Source organism: Oncorhynchus tshawytscha, unplaced genomic scaffold (assembly GCF_018296145.1).
Source record: "Oncorhynchus tshawytscha isolate Ot180627B unplaced genomic scaffold, Otsh_v2.0 Un_scaffold_3790_pilon_pilon, whole genome shotgun sequence".
NCBI lineage: Eukaryota > Metazoa > Chordata > Actinopteri > Salmoniformes > Salmonidae > Oncorhynchus > Oncorhynchus tshawytscha.
Window position 1 is genome coordinate 100,591 of NW_024609404.1, and position 23,066 is coordinate 123,656.

The 23,066-nt window shown below is 45.7% G+C and overlaps 1 protein-coding gene across 1 annotated transcript in view; it reads left to right on the forward strand.

The window, feature by feature from the left end:
• Positions 1–23,066, forward strand: part of slc7a9 (solute carrier family 7 member 9) — a 68,240-nt gene that overhangs the window by 36,428 nt on the left and 8,746 nt on the right. The window contains exons 5-9 of the mRNA XM_042315185.1: positions 7,528–7,770; positions 13,237–13,362; positions 18,232–18,331; positions 18,600–18,644; positions 22,824–22,947. Of these exons, the coding sequence (XP_042171119.1) occupies positions 7,528–7,770; positions 13,237–13,362; positions 18,232–18,331; positions 18,600–18,644; positions 22,824–22,947 (638 nt within the window). The remainder of the gene's footprint in view (positions 1–7,527; positions 7,771–13,236; positions 13,363–18,231; positions 18,332–18,599; positions 18,645–22,823; positions 22,948–23,066) is intronic.

Sequence of the window (23,066 nt, forward strand, 5' to 3'; positions counted from 1 at the left end):
TAGGGTGCTATAGGGTGCTGGCTCTGGTCTAAAGTAGCACTATATAGGGAATAGGGTGCTATAGGGCTCTGGTCTAAAGTAGTGCACTATATAGGGAATAGGGTGCTATAGGGCTCTGGTCTAAAGTAGTGCACTATATAGGGAATAGGGTGCCATAGGGCTCTGGTCTAAAGTAGTGCACTATATAGGGAATAGGGTGCCATAGGGCTCTGGTCTAAAGTAGTGCACTATATAGGGTGCTATAGGGCTCTGGTCTAAAGTAGTGCACTATATAGGGAATAGGGTGCTATAGGGCTCTGGTCTAAAGTAGTGCACTATATAGGGAATAGGGTTCCCTTTGGGAGGCATACTGACTGTGAGAAGGACTGTGTCAGTGTGTTCAATCCCCCCAAACCAGTAAACAGAAACATGGACATAGTGCCACTAACATGAACCCTGCTGAGTTATTAATTATTCATTCATTTGTTAGGAACAAATATACACAGGCAGTCAGAAAAGCTAAGGCAAGCTTTTCAAACAGAAATTTGTATCCTGTAGTACCAACTCAAAAATGTTCTGGGACACTGTAAAGTCCATGGAGAATAAGAGCACCTCCTCCCAGCTGCCCCACTGCTCTGAGGCTAGGAAACACTGTCACCACTGATAAATCCACTATAATTGAGAATTTCAAAACTCATTTTTCTACGGCTGGCCATGCTTTCCACATGGCTACCCCTACCCCAGTCAACTGCCCGGCACCCTCCACAGCACCCCGCCAAAGCCCCCACCATTTATCCTTTACCCAAATCCAGATAGCTGATGTTCTGAAAGAGCTGCAAAATCTGGACCCCTACAAATCAGCCGGGCTAGACAATCTGGACCCCCTCTTTCTAAAATGATCTGCCGAATTTGTTGCAACCCCTTTTACTAGCCTGTTCAACCTCTCCTATTACTAGCCTGTTCAACCTCTCCTATTACTAGCCTGTTCAACCTCTCCTATTACTAGCCTGTTCAACCTCTCCTATTACTAGCCTGTTCAACCTCTCCCATTACTAGCCTGTTCAACCTCTCCCATTACTAGCCTCACAACCTCTCACATTACTAGCCTGTTCAACCTCTCCTATTACTAGCCTGTTCAACCTCTCCCATTACTAGCCTGTTCAACCTCTCCTATTACTAGCCTGTTCAACCTCTCCTATTACTAGCCTGTTCAACCTCTCCTATTACTAGCCTGTTCAACCTCTCCTATTACTAGCCTGTTCAACCTCTCCTATTACTAGCCTGTTCAACCTCTCCTATTACTAGCCTGTTCAACCTCTCCCATTACTAGCCTGTTCAACCTCTCCCATTACTAGCCTGTTCAACCTCTCCTATTACTAGCCTGTTCAACCTCTCCTATTACTAGCCTGTTCAACCTCCCAAAGATTGGAAAGCTGCCGCGGTCATCCCCCTCTTCAAAGGGGGTGACACTCTCTAGACCCAAACTGCTACAGACTTATATCTATCCTACCTTGTCTTTCTAAGGTTTTCGAAAGCCAAGTCAACAAACAGATCACTGACCATTTCGAATCCCACCATACCTTCTCCGCTATGCAATCTGGTTTCAGAGTTGGTCATGGGTGCACCTCAGCCACACGCTCAAGGTTCTAAACGACATCATAAACGCCATCGATAAGAGACATTACTGTGCAGCCGTATTCATCGACCTGGCCAAGGCTTTCGACTCTGTCAATCACCACATTCTTATTGGCAGACTCGACAGCCTCGGTTTCTCAAATGATTCAAATCAAATTTATTTATATAGCCCTTCGTACATCAGCTGATATCTCAAAGTGCTGTACAGAAACCCAGCCTAAAACCCCAAACAGCAAGCAATGCAGGTGTAGAAGCACGGTGGCTAGGAAAAACTCCCTAGAAAGGCCACAACCTAGGAAGAAACCTAGAGAGGAACCAGGCTATGTGGGGTGGCCAGTCCTCTTCTGGCTGTGCCGGGTGGAGATTATAACAGAACATGGCCAAGATGTTCAAATGTTCATAAATGACCAGCATGGTCTTATAATAATAAGGCAGAACAGTTGAAACTGGAGCAGCAGCACGTTCAGATGGACTGGGGACAGCAAGGAGTCATCATGTCAGGTAGTCCTGGGGCATGGTCCTAGGGCTCAGGTCCTCCGAGAGAGAGAAAGAAAGAGAGAAGGAGAGAATTAGAGAACGCACACTTAGATTCACACAGGACACCGAATAGGACAGGAGAAGTACTCCAGATATAACAAACTGACCCTAGCCCCCCGACACATAAACTACTGCAGCATAAATACTGGAGGCTGAGACAGGAGGGGTCAGGAGACACTGTGGCCCCATCCGAGGACACCCCGGACAGGGCCAAACAGGAAGTATATAACCCCACCCACTTTGCCAAAGCACAGCCCCCACACCACTAGAGGGATGTCTTCAACCACCAACTTACCATCCTGAGACAAGGCTGAGTATAGCCCACAAAGATCTCTGCCATGGCACAACCCAAGGGGGGGCGCCAACCCAGACCGGATGACCACATCAGTGAATCAACCCACTCAGGTGACGCACCCCTTCCAGGGACGGCATGAGAGAGCCCCAGTAAAGCCAGTGACTCAGCCCCTGTAATAGGGTTAGAGGCAGAGAATCCCAGTGGAAAGAGGGGAACCGGCCAGGCAGAGACAGCAAGGGCGGTTCGTTGCTCCAGAGCCCTTCCGTTCACCTTCCCACTCCTGGTCCAGACTACACTCAATCATATGACCCACTGAAGAGATGAGTCTTCAGTAAAGACTTAAAGGTTGAGACCGAGTTTGCGTCTCTGACATGGGTAGGCAGACCGTTCCATAAAAATGGAGCTCTATAGGAGAAAGCCCTGCCTCCAGCTGTTTGCTTAGAAATTCTAGGGACAATTAGGAGGCCTGCGTCTTGTGACCGTAGTGTACGTGTAGGTATGTACGGCAGGACCAAATCGGAAAGATAGGTAGGAGCAAGCCCATGTAATGCTTTGTAGGTTAGCAGTAAAACCTTGAAATCAGCCCTTGCTTTGACAGGAAGCCAGTGTAGAGAGGCTAGCACTGGAATAATATGATCACATTTTTTGGTTCTAGTCAGGATTCTAGCAGCCGTATTTAGCACCAACTGAAGTTTATTTAGTGCTTTATCCGGGTAGCCGGAGAGTAGAGCATTGCAGTAGTCTAACCTAGAAGTGACAAAAGCATGGATTAATTTTTCTGGGCTTCACCATGTTTCATTGAAATGTACAGCTGTGTGTCATCCGCATAGCAGTGAAAGTTAACATTATGTTTTCGAATAACATCCCCAAGAGGCAAAATATATAGTGAAAACAATAGTGGTCCCAAAACGGAACCCTGAGGAACACCGAAATTTACAGTTGATTTGTCAGAGGACAAACCATTCACAGAGACAAACTGATATCTTTCCGACAGATAAGATCTAAACCAGGCCAGAACTTGTCCGTGTAGACCAATTTGGGTTTCCAATCTCTCCAAAAGAATGTGGTGATCGATGGTATCAAAAGCAGCACTAAGGTCTAGGAGCACGAGGACAGATGCAGAGCCTCGGTCCGATGCCATTAAAATGTCATTTACCACCTTCACAAGTGCCGTCTCAGTGCTATGATGGGGTCTAAAACCAGACTGAAGCATTTCGTATCCATTGTTTGTCTTCAGGAAGGCAGTAAGTTGCTGCGCAACAGCCTTTTCAAAAAATTTTGAGAGGAATGGAAGATTCGATATAGGCCGATAGTTTTTTATATTTTCTGGGTCAAGGTTTGGCTTTTTCAAGAGAGGCTTTATTACTGCCACTTTTAGTGAGTTTGGTACACATCCGGTGGATAGAGAGCAGTTTATTATGTTTAACATAGGAGGGCCAAGCACAGGAAGCAGCTCTTTCAGTAGTTTAGTTGGAATAGGGTCCAGTATGCAGCTTGAAGGTTTAGAGGCCATGATTATTTTCATCATTGTGTCAAGAGATATAGTACTAAAACACTTGAGCGTCTCTCTTGATCCTAGGTGCTGGGAGAGTTGTGCAGACTCAGGACAACTGAGCTTTGAAGGAATACGCAGGTTTAAAGAGGAGTCCGTAATTTGCTTTCTAATAATCATAATCTTTTCCTCAAAGAAGTTCATGAATTTATCACTGCTAAAGTGAAAGTCATCCTCTCTTGGGGAATGCTGCTTTTTAGTTAGCTTTGCGACAGTATCAAAAAGGAATTTCGGATTGTTCTTATTTTCCTCAATTAAGTTAGAAAAATAGCATGATCGAGCAGCAGTAAGGGCTCTACGGTACTGCACGGTACTGTCTTTCCAAGCTAGTCGGAAGACTTCCAGTTTGGTGTGGCGCCATTTCCGTTCCAATTTTCTGGAAGCTTGCTTCAGAGCTCAGGTATTTTCTGTGTACCAGTGAGCTAGTTTCTTATGAGAAATGTTTTTAGTTTTTAGGGGTGCAACTGCATCTAGGGTATTGCGTAAGGTTAAATTGAGTTCCTCAGTTAGGTGGTTAACTGATTTTTGTCCTCTGGTGTCCTTGGGTAGGCAGAGGGAGTCTGGAAGGGCATCAAGGAATCTTTGTGTTGTCTGTGAATTTATAGCACGACTTTTGATGTTCCTTGGTTGGGGTCTGAGCAGATTATTTGTTGCAATTGCAAACGTAATAAAATGTTGGTCCGATAGTCCAGGATTATGAGGAAAAACATTAAGATCCACAACATTTATTCCATGGGACAAAACTAGGTCCAGCGTATGACTGTGACAGTGAGTGGGTCCAGAGACATGTTGGACAAAACCCACTGAGTCGATGATGGCTCCGAAAGCCTTTTGGAGTGGGTCTGTGGACTTTTCCATGTGAATATTAAAGTCACCAAAGATTAGAATATTATCTGCTATGACTACAAGGTCCGATAGGAATTCAGGGAACTCAGTGAGGAACGCTGTATATGGCCCAGGAGGCCTGTAAACAGTAGCTATAAAAAGTGATTGAGTAGGCTGCATAGATTTCATGACTAGAAGCTCAAAAGATGAAAACGTCATTTTTTTTTTGTAAATTGAAATTTGCTATCGTAAATGTTAGCAACACCTCCGCCTTTGCGGGATGCACGAGGGATATGGTCACTAGTGTAGCCAGGAGGTGAGGCCTCATTTAACACAGTAAATTCATCAGGCTTAAGCCATGTTTCAGTCAGGCCAATCACATCAAGATTATGATCAGTGATTAGTTAATTGACTATAATTGCCTTTGAAGTAAGGGATCTAACATAAAGTAGCGCTATTTTGAGATGAGAGGTATCATGATCTCTTTCAATAATGACAGGAATGGAGGTGGTCTTTATCATAGTGAGATTGCTAAGGCGAACACCGCCATGTTTAGTTTTGCCCAACCTAGGTCGAGGCACAGACACGGTCTCAATGGTGATAGCTGAGCTGACTACACTGACTGTGCTAGTGGCAGACTCCACTATGCTGGCAGGCTGGCTAACAGCCTGCTGGCCTGGCCTGCACCCTATTTCATTGTGGAGCTAGAGGAGTTAGAGCCCTGTCTATGTTGGTAGATAAGATGAGAGCACCCCTCCAGCTAGGATGGAGTCCGTCACTCCTCAGCAGGTCAGGCTTGGTCCTGTTTGTGGATGAGTCCCAGAAAGAGGGCCAATTATCTACAAATTCTATCTTTTGGGAGGGGCAGAAAACAGTTTTCAACCAGCGATTGAGTTGTGAGACTCTGCTGTAGAGCTCATCACTCCCCCTAACTGGGAGGGGGCCAGAGACAATTACATCGTTGGTGCCGACATGGATAACATTATGTCTATACGCTCTACACTCGCCAGTTTTAGCTTTAGCCAGCACCATCTTCAGATTAGCCTTAACGTCGGTAGCCCTGCCCCCTGGTAAACAGTGTATGATCGCTGGATGATTCGTTTTAAGTCTAATACTGCGGGTAATGGAGTCACCAATGACTAGAGTTTTCAATTTGTCAGAGCTAATGGTGGGAAGCTTCGGCGTCTCAGACCCCGTAACGGGAGGAGTAGAGACCAGAGAAGACTCGGCCTCTGACTCCGACTCGCTGCTTAATGGGGAAAACCGGTTGAAAGTTTCTGTCGGCTAAATGAGCGACACCGGTTGAGCGTTCCTACAGCATTTCCCTCCAGAAACCGTGAGAAAGTTGTCCGGCTGCGGGGACTGTGCCAGGGGATTTATACTACTATCTGTACTTACTGGTGGCACAGACGCTGTTTCATCCTTTCCTACACTGAAATTACCCTTGCCTAACGATTGCGTCTGAAAGGGTAGAGCTGCCGCTTTCAAGGAGTGGGACTCTAACCCGGAAGCTTATAAGAAATCCTGCAGGGCCTGCAAACCATGACAGACTACAAAGGGAAGCACAGCCGAGAGCTGCCCAGTGACACAAGCCTACCGGACGAGCTAAACTACTTCTATGCTCGCTTCGAGGTAAATAACACTGAAACATGCATGCGAGCACCAGCTATACTGGAAGACTGTGTGATCACGCTCTTCGCAGCTGATGTGAGTAAGACCTTTAGAAAGGTCAACATTCACTCCTGAACATCTAGTCAAATGGCTACCCAGACTATCCACATTGATCCCCCTCCCCTCTCCACACCATTTAAAAAAAAACTGCACTGTCGGTTAGGGGCTCGTAAGTAAAGATTTTACTGCGCATGTGACTAATAACATTTGATTTGATTGATCAATTAAGACCTAGACAACCAGGTGAGTTCCTAACTAGTCAATTAAGACCTAGATAACCAGGTGAGTTCCTAACTAGTCAATTAAGACCTAGATAACCAGGTGAGTTCCTAACATGTGAAATAAGACCTAGACAACCAGATGAGTTCCTAACTAGTCAATTAAGACCTAGATAACCAGGTGAGTTCCTAACTAGTCAATTAAGACCTAGATAACCAGGTGAGTTCCTAACATGTGAAATAAGACCTAGATAACCAGGTGAGTTCCTAACTAGTCAATTAAGACCTAGATAACCAGGTGAGTTCCTAACTAGTCAATTAAGACCTAGATAACCAGGTGAGTTCCTAACTAGTCAATTAAGACCTAGATAACCAGGTGAGTTCCTAACATGTGAAATAAGACCTAGACAACCAGATGAGTTCCTAACTAGTCAATTAAGACCTAGATAACCAGGTGAGTTCCTAACTAGTCAATTAAGAACTAGATAACCAGGTGAGTTCCTAACTAGTCAATTAAGACCTAGACAACCAGGTGAGTTCCTAACTAGTCAATTAAGACCTAGATAACCAGGTGAGTTCCTAACTAGTCAATTAAGACCTAGACAACCAGGTGAGTTCCTAACTAGTCAATTAAGACCTAGATAACCAGGTGAGTTCCTAACTAGTCAATTAAGACCTAGATAACCAGGTGAGTTCCTAACTAGTCAATTAAGACCTAGACAACCATGTGAAAGGAAATCCCCTGAAGGAAATCCCCTGAAGCAGGACTAGTGTCAGCTAACTGCCTGTCTCTGAGCCTGCCTGTCTGCCTGCAGGGGCGCTGTGCTACGCGGAGCTGGGCACCATGATCACTAAGTCTGGAGGCGAATACCCATACCTGATGGAGGCCTTTGGGTCAGTGATGGCCTACCTCTACTCATGGAGCACCATCATGGTCCTAAAGCCCTCCTCCTTCGCCATCATCGCCCTGAGCTTCGCAGAGTATGCCTCCACGCCGTTCTACCCAGGATGCACTCCTCCCATTGTGGTCACCAAGTGCCTGGCTGCAGCGTGCATATGTGAGTGTAAATAGTTCTATAATTATGAAAAATCCCAATAGAAAACAATTGGCATGCACTTCCTGAATGGACTTAATTAAAACCATGGCTCTATCTCAATTTTCTTTCCAATCATATTGGAGGAGAAGATCCAAGGTCCCTCCCCTCTGACCTTCTTCTCCAATGCCTTTTGAGAAGAGAGGATGCCTGGGATCGAGTAAAGATTCATTTTAAAACTTGGCCCCCCACCGTCCTCTTCCTGCCTTGTGTTCTCCTCCTCCTCTTCCCCTTTTCTCCTCCTCCTCCTCCTTCTCTTCCTCCCGCCTCCCGCTCCTCTAGTATCCTAGATACCATCAACTGTTGTTGTTCACTTGAGCTAGGCTCTTAACCCCTAGACTGCTCACCAGGCTCTTAACCCCTAGACTGCTCACCAGGCTCTTAACCCCTAGACTGCTCACCAGGCTCTTAACCCCTAGACTGCTCACCAGGCTCTTAACCCCTAGACTGCTCACCAGGCTCTTAACCCCTAGACTGCTCACCAGGCTCTTAACCCCTAGACTGCTCACCAGGCTCTTAACCCCTAGACTGCTCACCAGGCTCTTAACCCCTAGACTGCTCACCAGGCTCTTAACCCCTAGACACCAGGCTCTTAACCCCACTGCTCACCAGGCTCTTAACCCCTAGACTGCTCACCAGGCTCTTAACCCCTAGACTGCTCACCAGGCTCTTAACCCCTAGACTGCTCACCAGGCTCTTAACCCCTAGACTGCTCACCAGGCTCTTAACCCCTAGACTGCTCACCAGGCTCTTAACCCCTAGACTGCTCACCAGGCTCTTAACCCCTAGACTGCTCAAGGCTCTTAACCCCTAGACTGCTCACCAGGCTCTTAACCCCTAGACTGCTCACCAGGCTCTTAACCCCTAGACTGCTCACCCCAGGCTCTAACCCCTAGACTGCTCACCAGGCTCTTAACCCCTAGACTGCTCACCAGGCTCTTAACCCCTAGACTGCTCACCAGGCTCTTAACCCCTAGACTGCTCACCAGGCTCTTAACCCCTAGACTGCTCACCAGGCTCTTAACCCCTAGACTGCTCACCAGGCTCTTAACCCCTAGACTGCTCACCAGGCTCTTAACCCTAGACTGCTCACCAGGCTCTTAACCCCTAGACTGCTCACCAGGCTCTTAACCCCTAGACTGCTCACCAGGCTCTTAACCCCTAGACTGCTCACCAGGCTCTTAACCCCTAGACTGCTCACCAGGCTCTTAACCCCTAGACTGCTAACCCCTAGACTGCTCACCAGGCTCTTAACCCCTAGACTGCTCACCAGGCTCTTAACCCCTAGACTGAGGCTCTGACTGCTCACCAGGCTCTTAACCCCTAGACTGCTCACCAGGCTCTTAACCCCTAGACTGCTCACCAGGCTCTTAACCCCCTCACCAGGCTCTTAACCCCAGACTGCTCACCAGGCTTAACCCCTAGACTGCTCACCAGGCTCTTAACCCCTAGACTGCTCACCAGGCTCTTAACCCCTAGACTGCTCACCAGGCTCTTAACCCCTAGACTGCTCACCAGGCTCTTAACCCCTAGACTGCTCACCAGGCTCTTAACCCCTAGACTGCCAGGCTCTTAACCCCTAGACTGCTCACCAGGCTCTTAACCCCTAGACTGCTCACCAGGCTCTTAACCCCTAGACTGCTCACCAGGCTCTTAACCCCTAGACTGCTCACCAGGCTCTTAACCCCTAGACTGCTCACCAGGCTCTTAACCCCTAGACTGCTCACCAGGCTCTTAACCCCTAGACTGCTCACCAGGCTCTTAACCCCTAGACTGCTCACCAGGCCTTAACCCCTAGACTGCTCACCAGGCTCTTAACCCCTAGACTGCTCACCAGGCTCTTAACCCCTAGACTGCTCACCAGGCTCTTAACCCCTAGACTGCTCACCAGGCTCTTAACCCCTAGACTGCTCACCAGGCTCTTAACCCCTAGACTGCTCACCAGGCTCTTAACCCCTAGACTGCTCACCAGGCTCTTAACCCCTAGACTGCTCACCAGGCTCTTAGACTGCTCACCAGGCTCTTAACCCCTAGACTGCTCACCAGGCTCTTAACCCCTAGACTGCTCACCAGGCTCTTAACCCCTAGACTGCTCACCAGGCTCTTAACCCCTAGACTGCTCACCAGGCTCTTAACCCCTAGACTGCTCACCAGGCTCTTAACCCCTAGACTGCTCACCAGGCTCTTAACCCCTAGACTCACCAGGCTCTTAACCCCAGACTGCTCACCAGGCTCTTAACCCCTAGACTGCTCACCAGGCTCTTAACCCCTAGACTGCTCACCCCAGGCAGGCTCTTAACCAGGCCTTAACCCCTAGACTGCTCACCAGGCTCTTAACCCCTAGACTGCTCACCAGGCTCTTAACCCCTAGACTGCTCACCAGGCTCTTAACCCCTAGACTGCTCACCAGGCTCTTAACCCCTAGACTGCTCACCAGGCTCTTAACCCCTAGACTGCTCACCAGACCCCTAGACTGCTCACCAGGCTCTTAACCCCTAGACTGCTCACCAGGCTCTTAACCCCTAGACTGCTCACCAGGCTCTTAACCCCTAGACTGCTCACCAGGCTCTTAACCCCTAGACTGCTCACCAGGCTCTTAACCCCTAGACTGCTCACCAGGCTCTTAACCCCTAGACAGGCTCTTAACCCCTAGACTGCTCACCAGGCTCTTAACCCCTAGACTGCTCACCAGGCTCTTAACCCCTAGACTGCTCACCAGGCTCTTAACCCCTAGACTGCTCACCAGGCTCTTAACCCCTAGACTGCTCACCAGGCTCTTAACCCCTAGACTGCTCACCAGGCTCTTAACCCCTAGACTGCTCACCAGGCTCTTAACCCCTAGACTGCTCACCAGGCTCTTAACCCCTAGACTGCTCACCAGGCTCTTAACCCCTAGACTGCTCACCAGGCTCTTAACCCCTAGACTGCTCACCAGGCTCTTAACCCCTAGACTGCTCACCAGGCTCTTAACCCCTAGACTGCTCACCAGGCTCTTAACCCCTAGACTGCTCACCAGGCTCTGCTAACCCCTAGACTGCTCTTAACCCCAGGCTCTTAACCCCTAGACTGCTCACCAGGCTCTTAACCCCTAGACTGCTCACCAGGCTCTTAACCCCTAGACTGCTCACCAGGCTCTTAACCCCTAGACTGCTCACCAGGCTCTTAACCCCTAGACTGCTCACCAGGCTCTTAACCCCTAGACTGCTCACCAGGCTCTTAACCCCTAGAACCAGGCTCTTAACCCCTAGACTGCTCACCAGGCTCTAGACTGCTCACCAGGCTCTTAACCCCTAGACTGCTCACCAGGCTCTAACCCCTAGACTGCTCACCAGGCTCTTAACCCCTAGACTGCTCACCAGGCTCTTAACCCCTAGACTGCTCACCAGGCTCTTAACCCCTAGACTGCTCACCAGGCTCTTAACCCCTAGACTGCTCACCAGGCTCTTAACCCCTAGACTGCTCACCAGGCTCTTAACCCCTAGACTGCTCACCAGGCTCTTAACCCCTAGACTGCTCACCAGGCTCTTAAGGCTCCCCTAGACTGCTCACCAGGCTCTTAACCCCTAGACTGCTCACCAGGCTCTTAACCCCTAGACTGCTCACCAGGCTCTTAACCCCTAGACTGCTCACCAGGCTCTTAACCCCTAGACTGCTCACCAGGCTCTTAACCCCTAGACTGCTCACCAGGCTCTTAACCCCTAGACTGCTCACCAGGCTCTTAACCCCTAGACTGCTCACCAGGCTCTTAACCCCTAGACTGCTCACCAGGCTCTTAACCCCCCTAGACCCCTAGACTGCTCACCAGGCTCTTAACCCCTAGACTGCTCACCAGGCTCTTAACCCCTAGACTGCTCACCAGGCTCTTAACCCCTAGACTGCTCACCAGGCTCTTAACCCCTAGACTGCTCACCAGGCTCGCTTAACCCCTAGACTGCTCACCAGGCTCTTAACCCCTAGACTGCTCACCAGGCTCTTAACCCCTAGACTGCTCACCAGGCTCTTAACCCCTAGACTGCTCACCAGGCTCTTTAACCCCTAGACTGCTCACCAGGCTCTTAACCCCTAGACTGCTCACCAGGCTCTTAACCCCTAGACTGACTCACCAGGCTCTTAACCCCTAGACTGCTCACCAGGCTCTTAACCCCTAGACTGCCAGGCTCTTAACCCCTAGACTGCTCACCAGGCTCTTAACCCCTAGACTGCTCACCAGGCTCTTAACCCCTAGACTGCTCACCAGGCTCTTAACCCCTAGACTGCTCACCAGGCTCTTAACCCCTAGACTGCTCACCAGGCTCACCAGGCTCTTAACCCCTAGACTGCTCACCAGGCTCTTAACCCCTAGACTGCTCACCAGGCTCTTAACCCCTAGACTGCTCACCAGGCTCTTAACCCCTAGACTGCTCACCAGGCTCTTAACCCCTAGACTGCTCACCAGGCTCTTAACCCCTAGACTGCTCACCAGGCTCTTAACCCCTAGACTGCTCACCAGGCTCTTAACCCCTAGACTGCTCACCAGGCTCTTAACCCCTAGACTGCTCACCAGGCTCTTAACCCCTAGACTGCTCACCAGGCTCTTAACCCCCTGCTCACCAGCTCTTAACCCCTAGACTGCTCACCAGGCTCTTAACCCCTAGACTGCTCACCAGGCTCTTAACCCCTAGACTGCTCACCAGGCTCTTAACCCCTAGACTGCTCTTAACCCCTAGACTGCTCACCAGGCTCTTAACCCCTAGACTGCTCACCAGGCTCTTAACCCCTAGACTGCTCACCAGGCTCTTAACCCCTAGACTGCTCACCAGGCTCTTAACCCCTAGACTGCTCACCAGGCTCCAGACTCTTAACCCCTAGACTGCTCACCAGGCTCTTAACCCCTAGACTGCTCACCAGGCTCTTAACCCCTAGACTGCTCACCAGGCTCTTAACCCCCCTAGACCCCTAGACTGCTCACCAGGCTCTTAACCCCTAGACTGCTCACCAGGCTCTTAACCCCTAGACTGCTCACCAGGCTCTTAACCCCTAGACTGCTCACCAGGCTCTTAACCCCTAGACTGCTCACCAGGCTCTTAACCCCTAGACTGCTCACCAGGCTCTTAACCCCTAGACTGCTCACCAGGCTCTTAACCCCTAGACTGCTCACCAGGCTCTTAACCCCTAGACTGCTCACCAGGCTCTTAACCCCTAGACTGCTCACCAGGCTCATAAACCCTAAACTGCTCACTAGGCTTTCAACCCCTAAACTGATCCCAAGGCACTACACTAGCAGTACACTAGTTCTGTACTGCCCATTGTTCCAGCCTCGTGTGTGTGTGTGTGTGTGTGTGTGTGTGTGTGTGTGTCGGAGGGGTTGGCTACAGCAGAAGACCAACTTCTGTCTCGAGTGGATTAATAAAATATTCCTCCTCTTCTTCCTTCCTCTTCCTCCCCCTCCAGTTATGATCGTGTTGGTGAACTGTCTCAGTGTGAAGCTAGCCAGCTATGTCCAGAACTTCTTCACTGCAGCCAAGCTTCTCATCATCCTGGTCATCATAGTGGCGGGCATCGTCCTCTTGGCACAAGGTTGGTACTTTACACATTCTGTCTGCTTCCCTTATGGCACCCTATTTCCTATATAGTGCACTACTTTAGACCAGGCCCTGTTCCCTATATAGTACACTACTTTAGACCAGAGCCCTATTCCCTATATAGTACACTACTTTAGACCAGAGCCCTATTCCCTATATAGTACACTACTTTAGACCAGAGTGCTATTCCCTATATAGTGGTACTACTTTAGACCAGAGCCCTATTCCCTATATAGTGCACTACTGTTGACCAGAGCCCTATTCCCTATATAGTGGTACTACTTTAGACCAGAGCCCTATGGCACCCTATTCCCTATATATAGTGCACTACTTTAGACCAGAGCGCTATTCCCTATATAGTGGTACTACTATAGACCAGAGCCCTATTCCCTATATAGTGGTACTACTATAGACCAGAGCCCTATTCCCTATATAGTGGTACTACTATAGACCAGAGCCCTATTCCCTATATAGTACACTACAATAGACCAGAGACCTATTCCCTATATAGTGGTACTACTTTAGACCAGAGCCCTATTCCCTATATAGTGGTACTACTATAGACCAGAGCCCTATTCCCTATATAGTGCACTACTGTTGACCAGAGCCCTATTCCCTATATAGTGCACTACTTTAGACCAGAGCCCTATTCCCTATATAGTACACTACTTTAGACCAGAGCCCTATTCCCTATATAGTGCACTACTGTTGACCAGAGCCCTATTCCCTATATAGTGCACTACTTTAGACCAGAGACCTATGTCATCCTATTCCCTATATAGTGCACTACTTTAGACCAGAGACCTATGTCATCCTATTCCCTGTATAGTACACTACTTTAGACCAGAGACCTATGTCATCCTATTCCCTATATAGTGCACTACTTTAGACCAGAGACCAATGTCATCCTATTCCCTGTATAGTACACTACTTTAGACCAGAGACCTATGTCATCCTATTCCCTGTATAGTGCACTACTTTAGACCAGAGACCTATGTCATCCTATTCCCTGTATAGTGCACTACTTTAGACCAGAGACCTATGTCATCCTATTCCCTGTATACTACTTTAGACCAGAGACCTATGTCATCCTACTACTTTAGACCAGAGACCTATGTCATCCTATTCCCTGTATAGTGCACTACTTTAGACCAGAGACCTATGTCATCCTATTCCCTGTATAGTGCACTACTTTAGACCAGAGACCTATGTCATCCTATTCCCTATATAGTGCACTACTTTAGACCAGAGACCTATGTCATCCTATTCCCTATATAGTGCACTACTTTAGACCAGAGACCTATGTCATCCTATTCCCTGTATAGTGCACTACTTTAGACCAGAGACCTATGTCATCCTATTCCCTGTATAGTGCACTACTTTAGACCAGAGACCTATGTCATCCTATTCCCTATATAGTGCACTACTTTAGACCAGAGACCTATGTCATCCTATTCCTGTATAGTGCACTACTTTAGACCAGAGACCTATGTCATCCTATTCCCTGTATAGTGCACTACTTTAGACCAGAGACCTATGTCATCCTATTCCCTGTATAGTGCACTACTTTAGACCAGAGACCTATGTCATCCTATTCCCTGTATAGTGCACTACTTTAGACCAGAGACCTATGTCATCCTATTCCCTGTATAGTGCACTACTTTAGACCAGAGACCTATGTCATCCTATTCCCTGTATAGTGCACTACTTTAGACCAGAGACCTATGTCATCCTATTCCCTGTATAGTGCACTACTTTAGACCAGAGACCTATGTCATCCTATTCCCTATATAGTGCACTACTTTAGACCAGAGACCTATGTCATCCTATTCCCTGTATAGTGCACTACTTTAGACCAGAGACCTATGTCATCCTATTCCCTGTATAGTGCACTACTTTAGACCAGAGACCTATGTCATCCTATTCCCTGTATAGTGCACTACTTTAGACCAGAGACCTATGTCATCCTATTCCCTGTATAGTGCACTACTTTAGACCAGAGACCTATGTCATCCTATTCCCTGTATAGTGCACTACTTTAGACCAGAGACCTATGTCATCCTATTCCCTGTATAGTGCACTACTTTAGACCAGAGACCTATGTCATCCTATTCCCTGTATAGTGCACTACTTTAGACCAGAGACCTATGTCATCCTATTCCCTATATAGTGCACTACTTTAGACCAGAGACCTATGTCATCCTATTCCCTATATAGTGCACTACTTTAGACCAGAGACCTATGTCATCCTATTCCCTGTATAGTGCACTACTTTAGACCAGAGACCTATGTCATCCTATTCCCTGTATAGTGCACTACTTTAGACCAGAGACCTATGTCATCCTATTCCCTATATAGTGCACTACTTTAGACCAGAGACCTATGTCATCCTATTCCCTGTATAGTGCACTACTTTAGACCAGAGACCTATGTCATCCTATTCCCTATATAGTGCACTACTTTAGACCAGAGACCTATGTCATCCTATTCCCTGTATAGTGCACTACTTTAGACCAGAGACCTATGTCATCCTATTCCCTGTATAGTGCACTACTTTAGACCAGAGACCTATGTCATCCTATTCCCTGTATAGTGCACTACTTTAGACCAGAGACCTATGTCATCCTATTCCCTGTATAGTGCACTACTTTAGACCAGAGACCTATGTCATCCTATTCCCTGTATAGTGCACTACTTTAGACCAGAGACCTATGTCATCCTATTCCCTGTATAGTGCACTACTTTAGACCAGAGACCTATGTCATCCTATTCCCTGTATAGTGCACTACTTTAGACCAGAGACCTATGTCATCCTATTCCCTGTATAGTGCACTACTTTAGACCAGAGACCTATGTCATCCTATTCCCTATAGTGCACTACTTTAGACCAGAGACCTATGTCATCCTATTCCCTGTATAGTGCACTACTTTAGACCAGAGACCTATGTCATCCTATTCCCTGTATAGTGCACTACTTTAGACCAGAGACCTATGTCATCCTATTCCCTGTATAGTGCACTACTTTAGACCAGAGACCTATGTCATCCTATTCCCTGTATAGTGCACTACTTTAGACCAGAGACCTATGTCATCCTATTCCCTGTATAGTGCACTACTTTAGACCAGAGACCTATGTCATCCTATTCCCTGTATAGTGCACTACTTTAGACCAGAGACCTATGTCATCCTATTCCCTATATAGTGCACTACTTTAGACCAGAGACCTATGTCATCCTATTCCCTGTATAGTGCACTACTTTAGACCAGAGACCTATGTCATCCTATTCCCTGTATAGTGCACTACTTTAGACCAGAGACCTATGTCATCCTATTCCCTGTATAGTGCACTACTTTAGACCAGAGACCTATGTCATCCTATTCCCTGTATAGTGCACTACTTTAGACCAGAGACCTATGTCATCCTATTCCCTGTATAGTGCACTACTTTAGACCAGAGACCTATGTCATCCTATTCCCTGTATAGTGCACTACTTTAGACCAGAGACCTATGTCATCCTATTCCCTGTATAGTGCACTACTTTAGACCAGAGACCTATGTCATCCTATTCCCTGTATAGTGCACTACTTTAGACCAGAGCCCTATGTCATCCTATTCCCTGTATAGTACACTACTTTAGACCAGAGACCTATGTCATCCTATTCCCTGTATAGTGCACTACTTTAGACCAGAGCCCTATGGGACCCTATTCCCTGTATAGTACACTACTTTAGACCAGAGCCCTATGGGACCCTATTCCCTGTATAGTACACTACTTTAGACCAGAGACCTATGGGACCCTATTCCCTGTATAGTACACTACTTTAGACCAGAGACCTATGTCATCCTATTCCCTGTATAGTGCACTACTTTAGACCAGAGACCTATGTCATCCTATTCCCTGTATAGTGCACTACTTTAGACCAGAGACCTATGTCATCCTATTCCCTATATAGTGCACTACTTTAGACCAGAGACCTATGTCATCCTATTCCCTATATAGTGCACTACTTTAGACCAGAGACCTATGTCATCCTATTCCCTATATAGTGCACTACTTTAGACCAGAGACCTATGTCACCCTATTCCCTATATAGTGCACTACTTTACACCAGAGACCTATGTCATCCTATTCCCTATATAGTGCACTACTTTAGACCAGAGACCTATGTCATCCTATTCCCTATATAGTGCACTACTTTAGACCAGAGACCTATGTCACCCTATTCCCTGTATAGTGCACTACTTTAGACCAGAGACCTATGTCATCCTATTCCCTATATAGTGCACTACTTTAGACCAGAGACCTATGTCACCCTATTCCCTATATAGTGCACTACTTTAGACCAGAGACCTATGTCACCCTATTCCCTATATAGTGCACTACTTTAGACCAGAGACCTATGTCACCCTATTCCCTATATAGTACAGTCATGGCCAAAAGTTTTGAGAATTAAACAAATATTACTTTTCCCAAAGTTTGCTGCTTCAGTGTCTTTAGATAATATTGTCAGACGTTACTATGGAAAACTGAATAATAATTACAAGCATTTCATAAGTGTCAAAGGATTTTATTGACAATTACATGAAGTATTTGCAGGGTTGACCCTTCTTTTTCAAGACCTCTGCAATCTGCCCTTGCATGCTGTCAATTAACTTCTGGGCCACATCCTGACTGATGGCAGCCCATTCTTGCCTAATCAATGTTTGGAGTTTGTCAGAATTTGTGGGTTTTGGTTTGTCCACCCGCCTCTTAAAGATTGACCACAATTGGGATTATGGGTTACTTTTGGGTACACCCTATGGGCCCTGGTCAGAAGTATGAATATTAAAATGTAAAATGTATACTGTCACGTTTGTGTCCAGGAAACACTGAGAATCTGTCCAACCCATTTGAAGGAGCCTCAACCTCCTTTGGATCCATTGGACTGGCGTTTTACAACGGGCTCTGGGCCTACGATGGGTGGTAAGACTACACCTGCATCCCAAATGGCACCCTACTTCCTATATAGGTCAATACTTTTGACCAGGGCCCGTAGTGCTCTAGTCAGGGCCCGTACCGCTCTACCCTAAAGTAGTCCACTAAGTAGGGGATCGGGTACAATTGGGGATGCATCCTATGTCTCTGTTCTTATCACTTCCTCAATAAAACAGTTTTATGGTTTTGAGATTTCTGTTTTGAATGTCAACCCAACCTGTTTATACGTGGTCTATAAACACGTGTTGTCTCTCAGGAATCAGCTGAACTTTATAACAGAGGAGCTGGAAAACCCATACAGGTGAGTGTACATACAGCTGACATTTAGGGTGCGTCCACGATGGGCCCTGGTCAACAGTAGTGCACTATGTAAGGAACAGGGTGCCATTTGGGATGCAGCCTTACTTAGACTGGATTTCCACTGTCATTCATCAGACTCCAAAGTGACTACCAGTGCAGTGAGTGCATCATATACTGCTCACTAGTAGCAGTGCGTGGGGAATATCACTGAGGAAGCCACGCGTGGGTAATATCACTGAGGAAGCCAAGTGTGGGTAATATCACGGGGGAAGCCAGCGTGGGTAATATCACTGGGGAAGCCAAGTGTGGGTAATATCACTGGGGAAGCCAAGAGTGGGTAATATCACTGGGGAAGCCAAGAGTGGGTAATATCACTGGGGAAGCCAAGAGTGGGTAATATCACTGGGGAAGCCAAGAGTGGGTAATATCATGGGGGAAGCCAAGAGTGGGTAATATCATGGGGGAAGCCAAGCGTGGGTAATATCACTGGGGAAGCCAAGCGTGGGTAATATCACTGGGGAAGCCAAGCGTGGTAATATCACTGGGGAAGCCAAGCGTGGGTAATATCACTGGGGAAGCCAAGCGTGGGTAATATCACTGGGGAAGCCAAGAGTGGGTAATATCACTGGGGAAGCCAAGAGTGGGTAATATCACTGGGGAAGCCAAGAGTGGGTAATATCACTGTGGGTAATATCATGGGGAAGCCAAGAGTGGGTAATATCATGGGGAAGCCAAGCGTGGGTAATATCACTGGGGAAGCCAAGCGTGGGTAATCATCACTGGGAATCACTGGGGAAGCGTGGGTAATATCACTGGGGAAGCCAGGCGTGGGTAAGGTGTGGGTAATATCACTGGGGAAGCCAGGCGTGGGTAATATCACTGGGGAAGCCAGGCGTGGGTAATGGCACTGGGGAAGCCAAGCGTGGGTAATATCACTGGGGAAGCCAGGCGTGGGTAATATCACTGGGGAAGCCAGGTGTGGGTAATATCACTGGGGAAGCCAGGCGTGGGTAATGGCACTGAGGAAGCCAAGACAGTTTAAAAGCCATTAAACAAATTAGTCCAATCAACATAGCTAAATATCATGTGGCTGTCCATAGTACTTGTGTGTGTGTTCAAGTAGAAAAAACTTGTTGACTCACCCTATTTGTAGACTAGTTGAACACCATCCTCCTCTCTTTCATGTTCGCAACAAGGTCTATGACTCTTTTAGAGAGAAGTACACGCTTTTAGTTTGTAGACTAGGCTACCTGGCTAAAAAACGTACTAGACTAGCTTCCTCGCTGGGCAACAATGAACCAGCTATGTTATTTAGCTAGTTAACGTGAGCCTACTATATCTAGGCTACATGGCGAAAACACTTACTAAGTTATTTAGCTAGTTAACGTGAGCCTACTATATCTAGGCTACATATTGAACATCGTCTCAGGCCAGTGGCACAACCTGTGAATTTATGGCTTGATCAGAACCTCTGTTATCATCTTTGGCCTGTACAAAGAATTAAGTAAAAACCACAAGTCCAAATCTCCATGTCCATCTATCCATGGTTTAGGAAAGGACTGATTTAGCTAGCTAGCTGCTGCAGGACATCAACACAAGCAGACCAGAAACGAACAAGTTTTTCTGACAATGATGACGTTTTGCCTAGGATGCGATTTGATTGGTGTGAAGCCAAATCCAAAGTGGCCTCCCTTGTGTGGTGGTTTTGCTGCACCAGGACTATCCACAGCTGAGCTCATCTCAATGCTGATTGGTTAATTATTTTATTTTAAAAAATATCCAAAGAAGTCAAATGCTCGCTGGCATCAAGCAATCAAATGCTTCTGCGGTAACATGTCATACTCATTTTGGCCAGACAGCATCAGATACATCTGCTACACATACTGAGACAGAGGGGCGCTGTTTCCCTCGCTCTTATGATTTCTCTGATGAGATAGATTCAGCCACTTGAGGTTCTGAGCATGTTTGATTCAGCCACTTAAGAATTGATTCAGCCACTTCAATTGATTCAGCCACAGATAAATTGTTTTAATGATTGTATTTGTTTTATTGGTCTGATTTTCGGGGAAGTCTGGGTTCCCTTGGCATTCACACGCCACCTCCTTTCCTGTTAGGGAGACAACAAGAGTTTAATCAACTCCCTGTCTCTCTCTCTGTATCTGTGTGCTACATAATCCACTAACACTTGTGTCTGTGTAACATGTGTTCGTTGTAGTCTCTCTATCTCACACTAACACTCTCTCTATATATATATATATATCTCTCTCTCTCTATCTCACACTAACACTCTCTCTATATATATATATATATATCTCTCTATCTCACACTAACACTCTCTCTCTATATATATATATATATATATCTCTCTCTCTATCTCACACTAACACTCTCTCTATATATATATATATATATATATATCTCTCTCTCTCTATCTCACACTAACACTCTCTCTCTCTATATATATATATATATATATCTCTCTCTCTATCTCACACTAACACTCTCTCTCTCTCTATATATATATATCTCTCTCTCTATCTCACATCTCTCTCTCTCTACACTCTCTATATATCTATATATATATACATCTCTCTATCTCATAACACTATATATCTCTCTATCTATATATAACACTATCTAACACTCTCTCTATCTATAATACTCTCTCTCTATCTATAATATCTCTCTATCTCACACTAACACTCTCTCTCTATATATATATATATCTCTCTCTATCTCACACTAACATCTCTCTCTCTCACACTATATATATATATATCTCTCTATCTCACACTAACTATCTCTCTATCTCACACTACTCTCTCTCTATATATATATATATCTCTCTTCTCTCTATCTCACACTAACATATATATATATATATCTCTCTCTCTATCTCACACTAACACTCTCTCTATATATATATATATATATCTCTCTCTCTATCTCACTAACACTCTCTCTCTATCTCACAATCTCTCTATCTCACACTAACACTCTCTATCTCACATAACACTCTCTCTATATATATATATATCTCTCTCTATCTCACACTATATATATATCTCTCTCTCTATCTCACATAACACTGATATCTCTCTCTATCTCACACTAACACTCTCTCTATATATATATATATATCTCTCTCTCTATCTCACACTAACACTCTCTCTCTATATATATATATCTCACACTAACACTCTCTCTCTATATATATATATATATCTCTCTCTCTCTATCTCACACTAACACTCTCTCTCTATATATATATATATATCTCTCTCTCTCTCTCACACTAACACTCTCTCTCTATATATATATATATATATCTCTAACACTCTCTCTATATATATATATATATCTCTCTATCTCACACTAACACTCTCTCTCTCTATCTCTATATATATATATCTCTCTCTCTCTATCTCACACTAACACTCTCTCTCTCTATATATATATCTCTCTCTCTATCTCACACTAACACTCTCTCTCTCTATATATATATATATCTCTCTCTCTATCTCACACTAACACTCTCTCTATATATATATATATATATATCTCTCTCTCTATATATATCTCTCTCTATCTCACACTAACTTCACTCTCTCTATATATATATATATATCTCTCTCTCTCTATCTCACACTAACACTAACTCTCTCTATATATATATATATCTCTCTCTCTCTATCTCACACTAACACTCTCTCTCTATATATATATATATCTCTCTCTCTCTCTCTCTCTATATATATATATATATATATATATCTCTCTCTCTCTATCTCACACTAACACTCTCTCTCTATATATATATATCTCTCTATCTCTCTCTCTCTATATATATATATCTCTCTCTCTCTATCTCACAATACTCTCTCTCTATATATATATATATCTCTCTATCTCACACTATCTCACAATAACACTCTCTCTATATATATATATATATATCTCTCTCTCTATCTCACAATAACACTCTATCTCTCTCTATATATATATCTCTCTCTCTCTATATATATATATATATCTCTCTCTCTCTATATATATATATATATATATATATATCTCTCTCTCTATATATATATATATCTATCTATCTATCTATCTATCTATCTATCTATATATCTATATATATATATCTCTATCTCTCTCTCTATATCTCTCTCTCTAACAGAAACCTTCCCCTGGCCATTATCATTGGTATTCCCTTGGTGTCTGTGTGCTATGTGCTGGTCAACATTGCCTACTTCAGCGCCATGACCGCTACGGAACTACTACAGTCTCCCGCTGTCGCTGTGGTAAGAGGGTCGTCATGGAGATAGAGAGGAGCATAGACAGAGGAAGCCATTGGTGTGGCTCATCATATCTCCCTTAGCAAGAACAAGAAGCATTCTTTCAACAACAAACAATTACATTT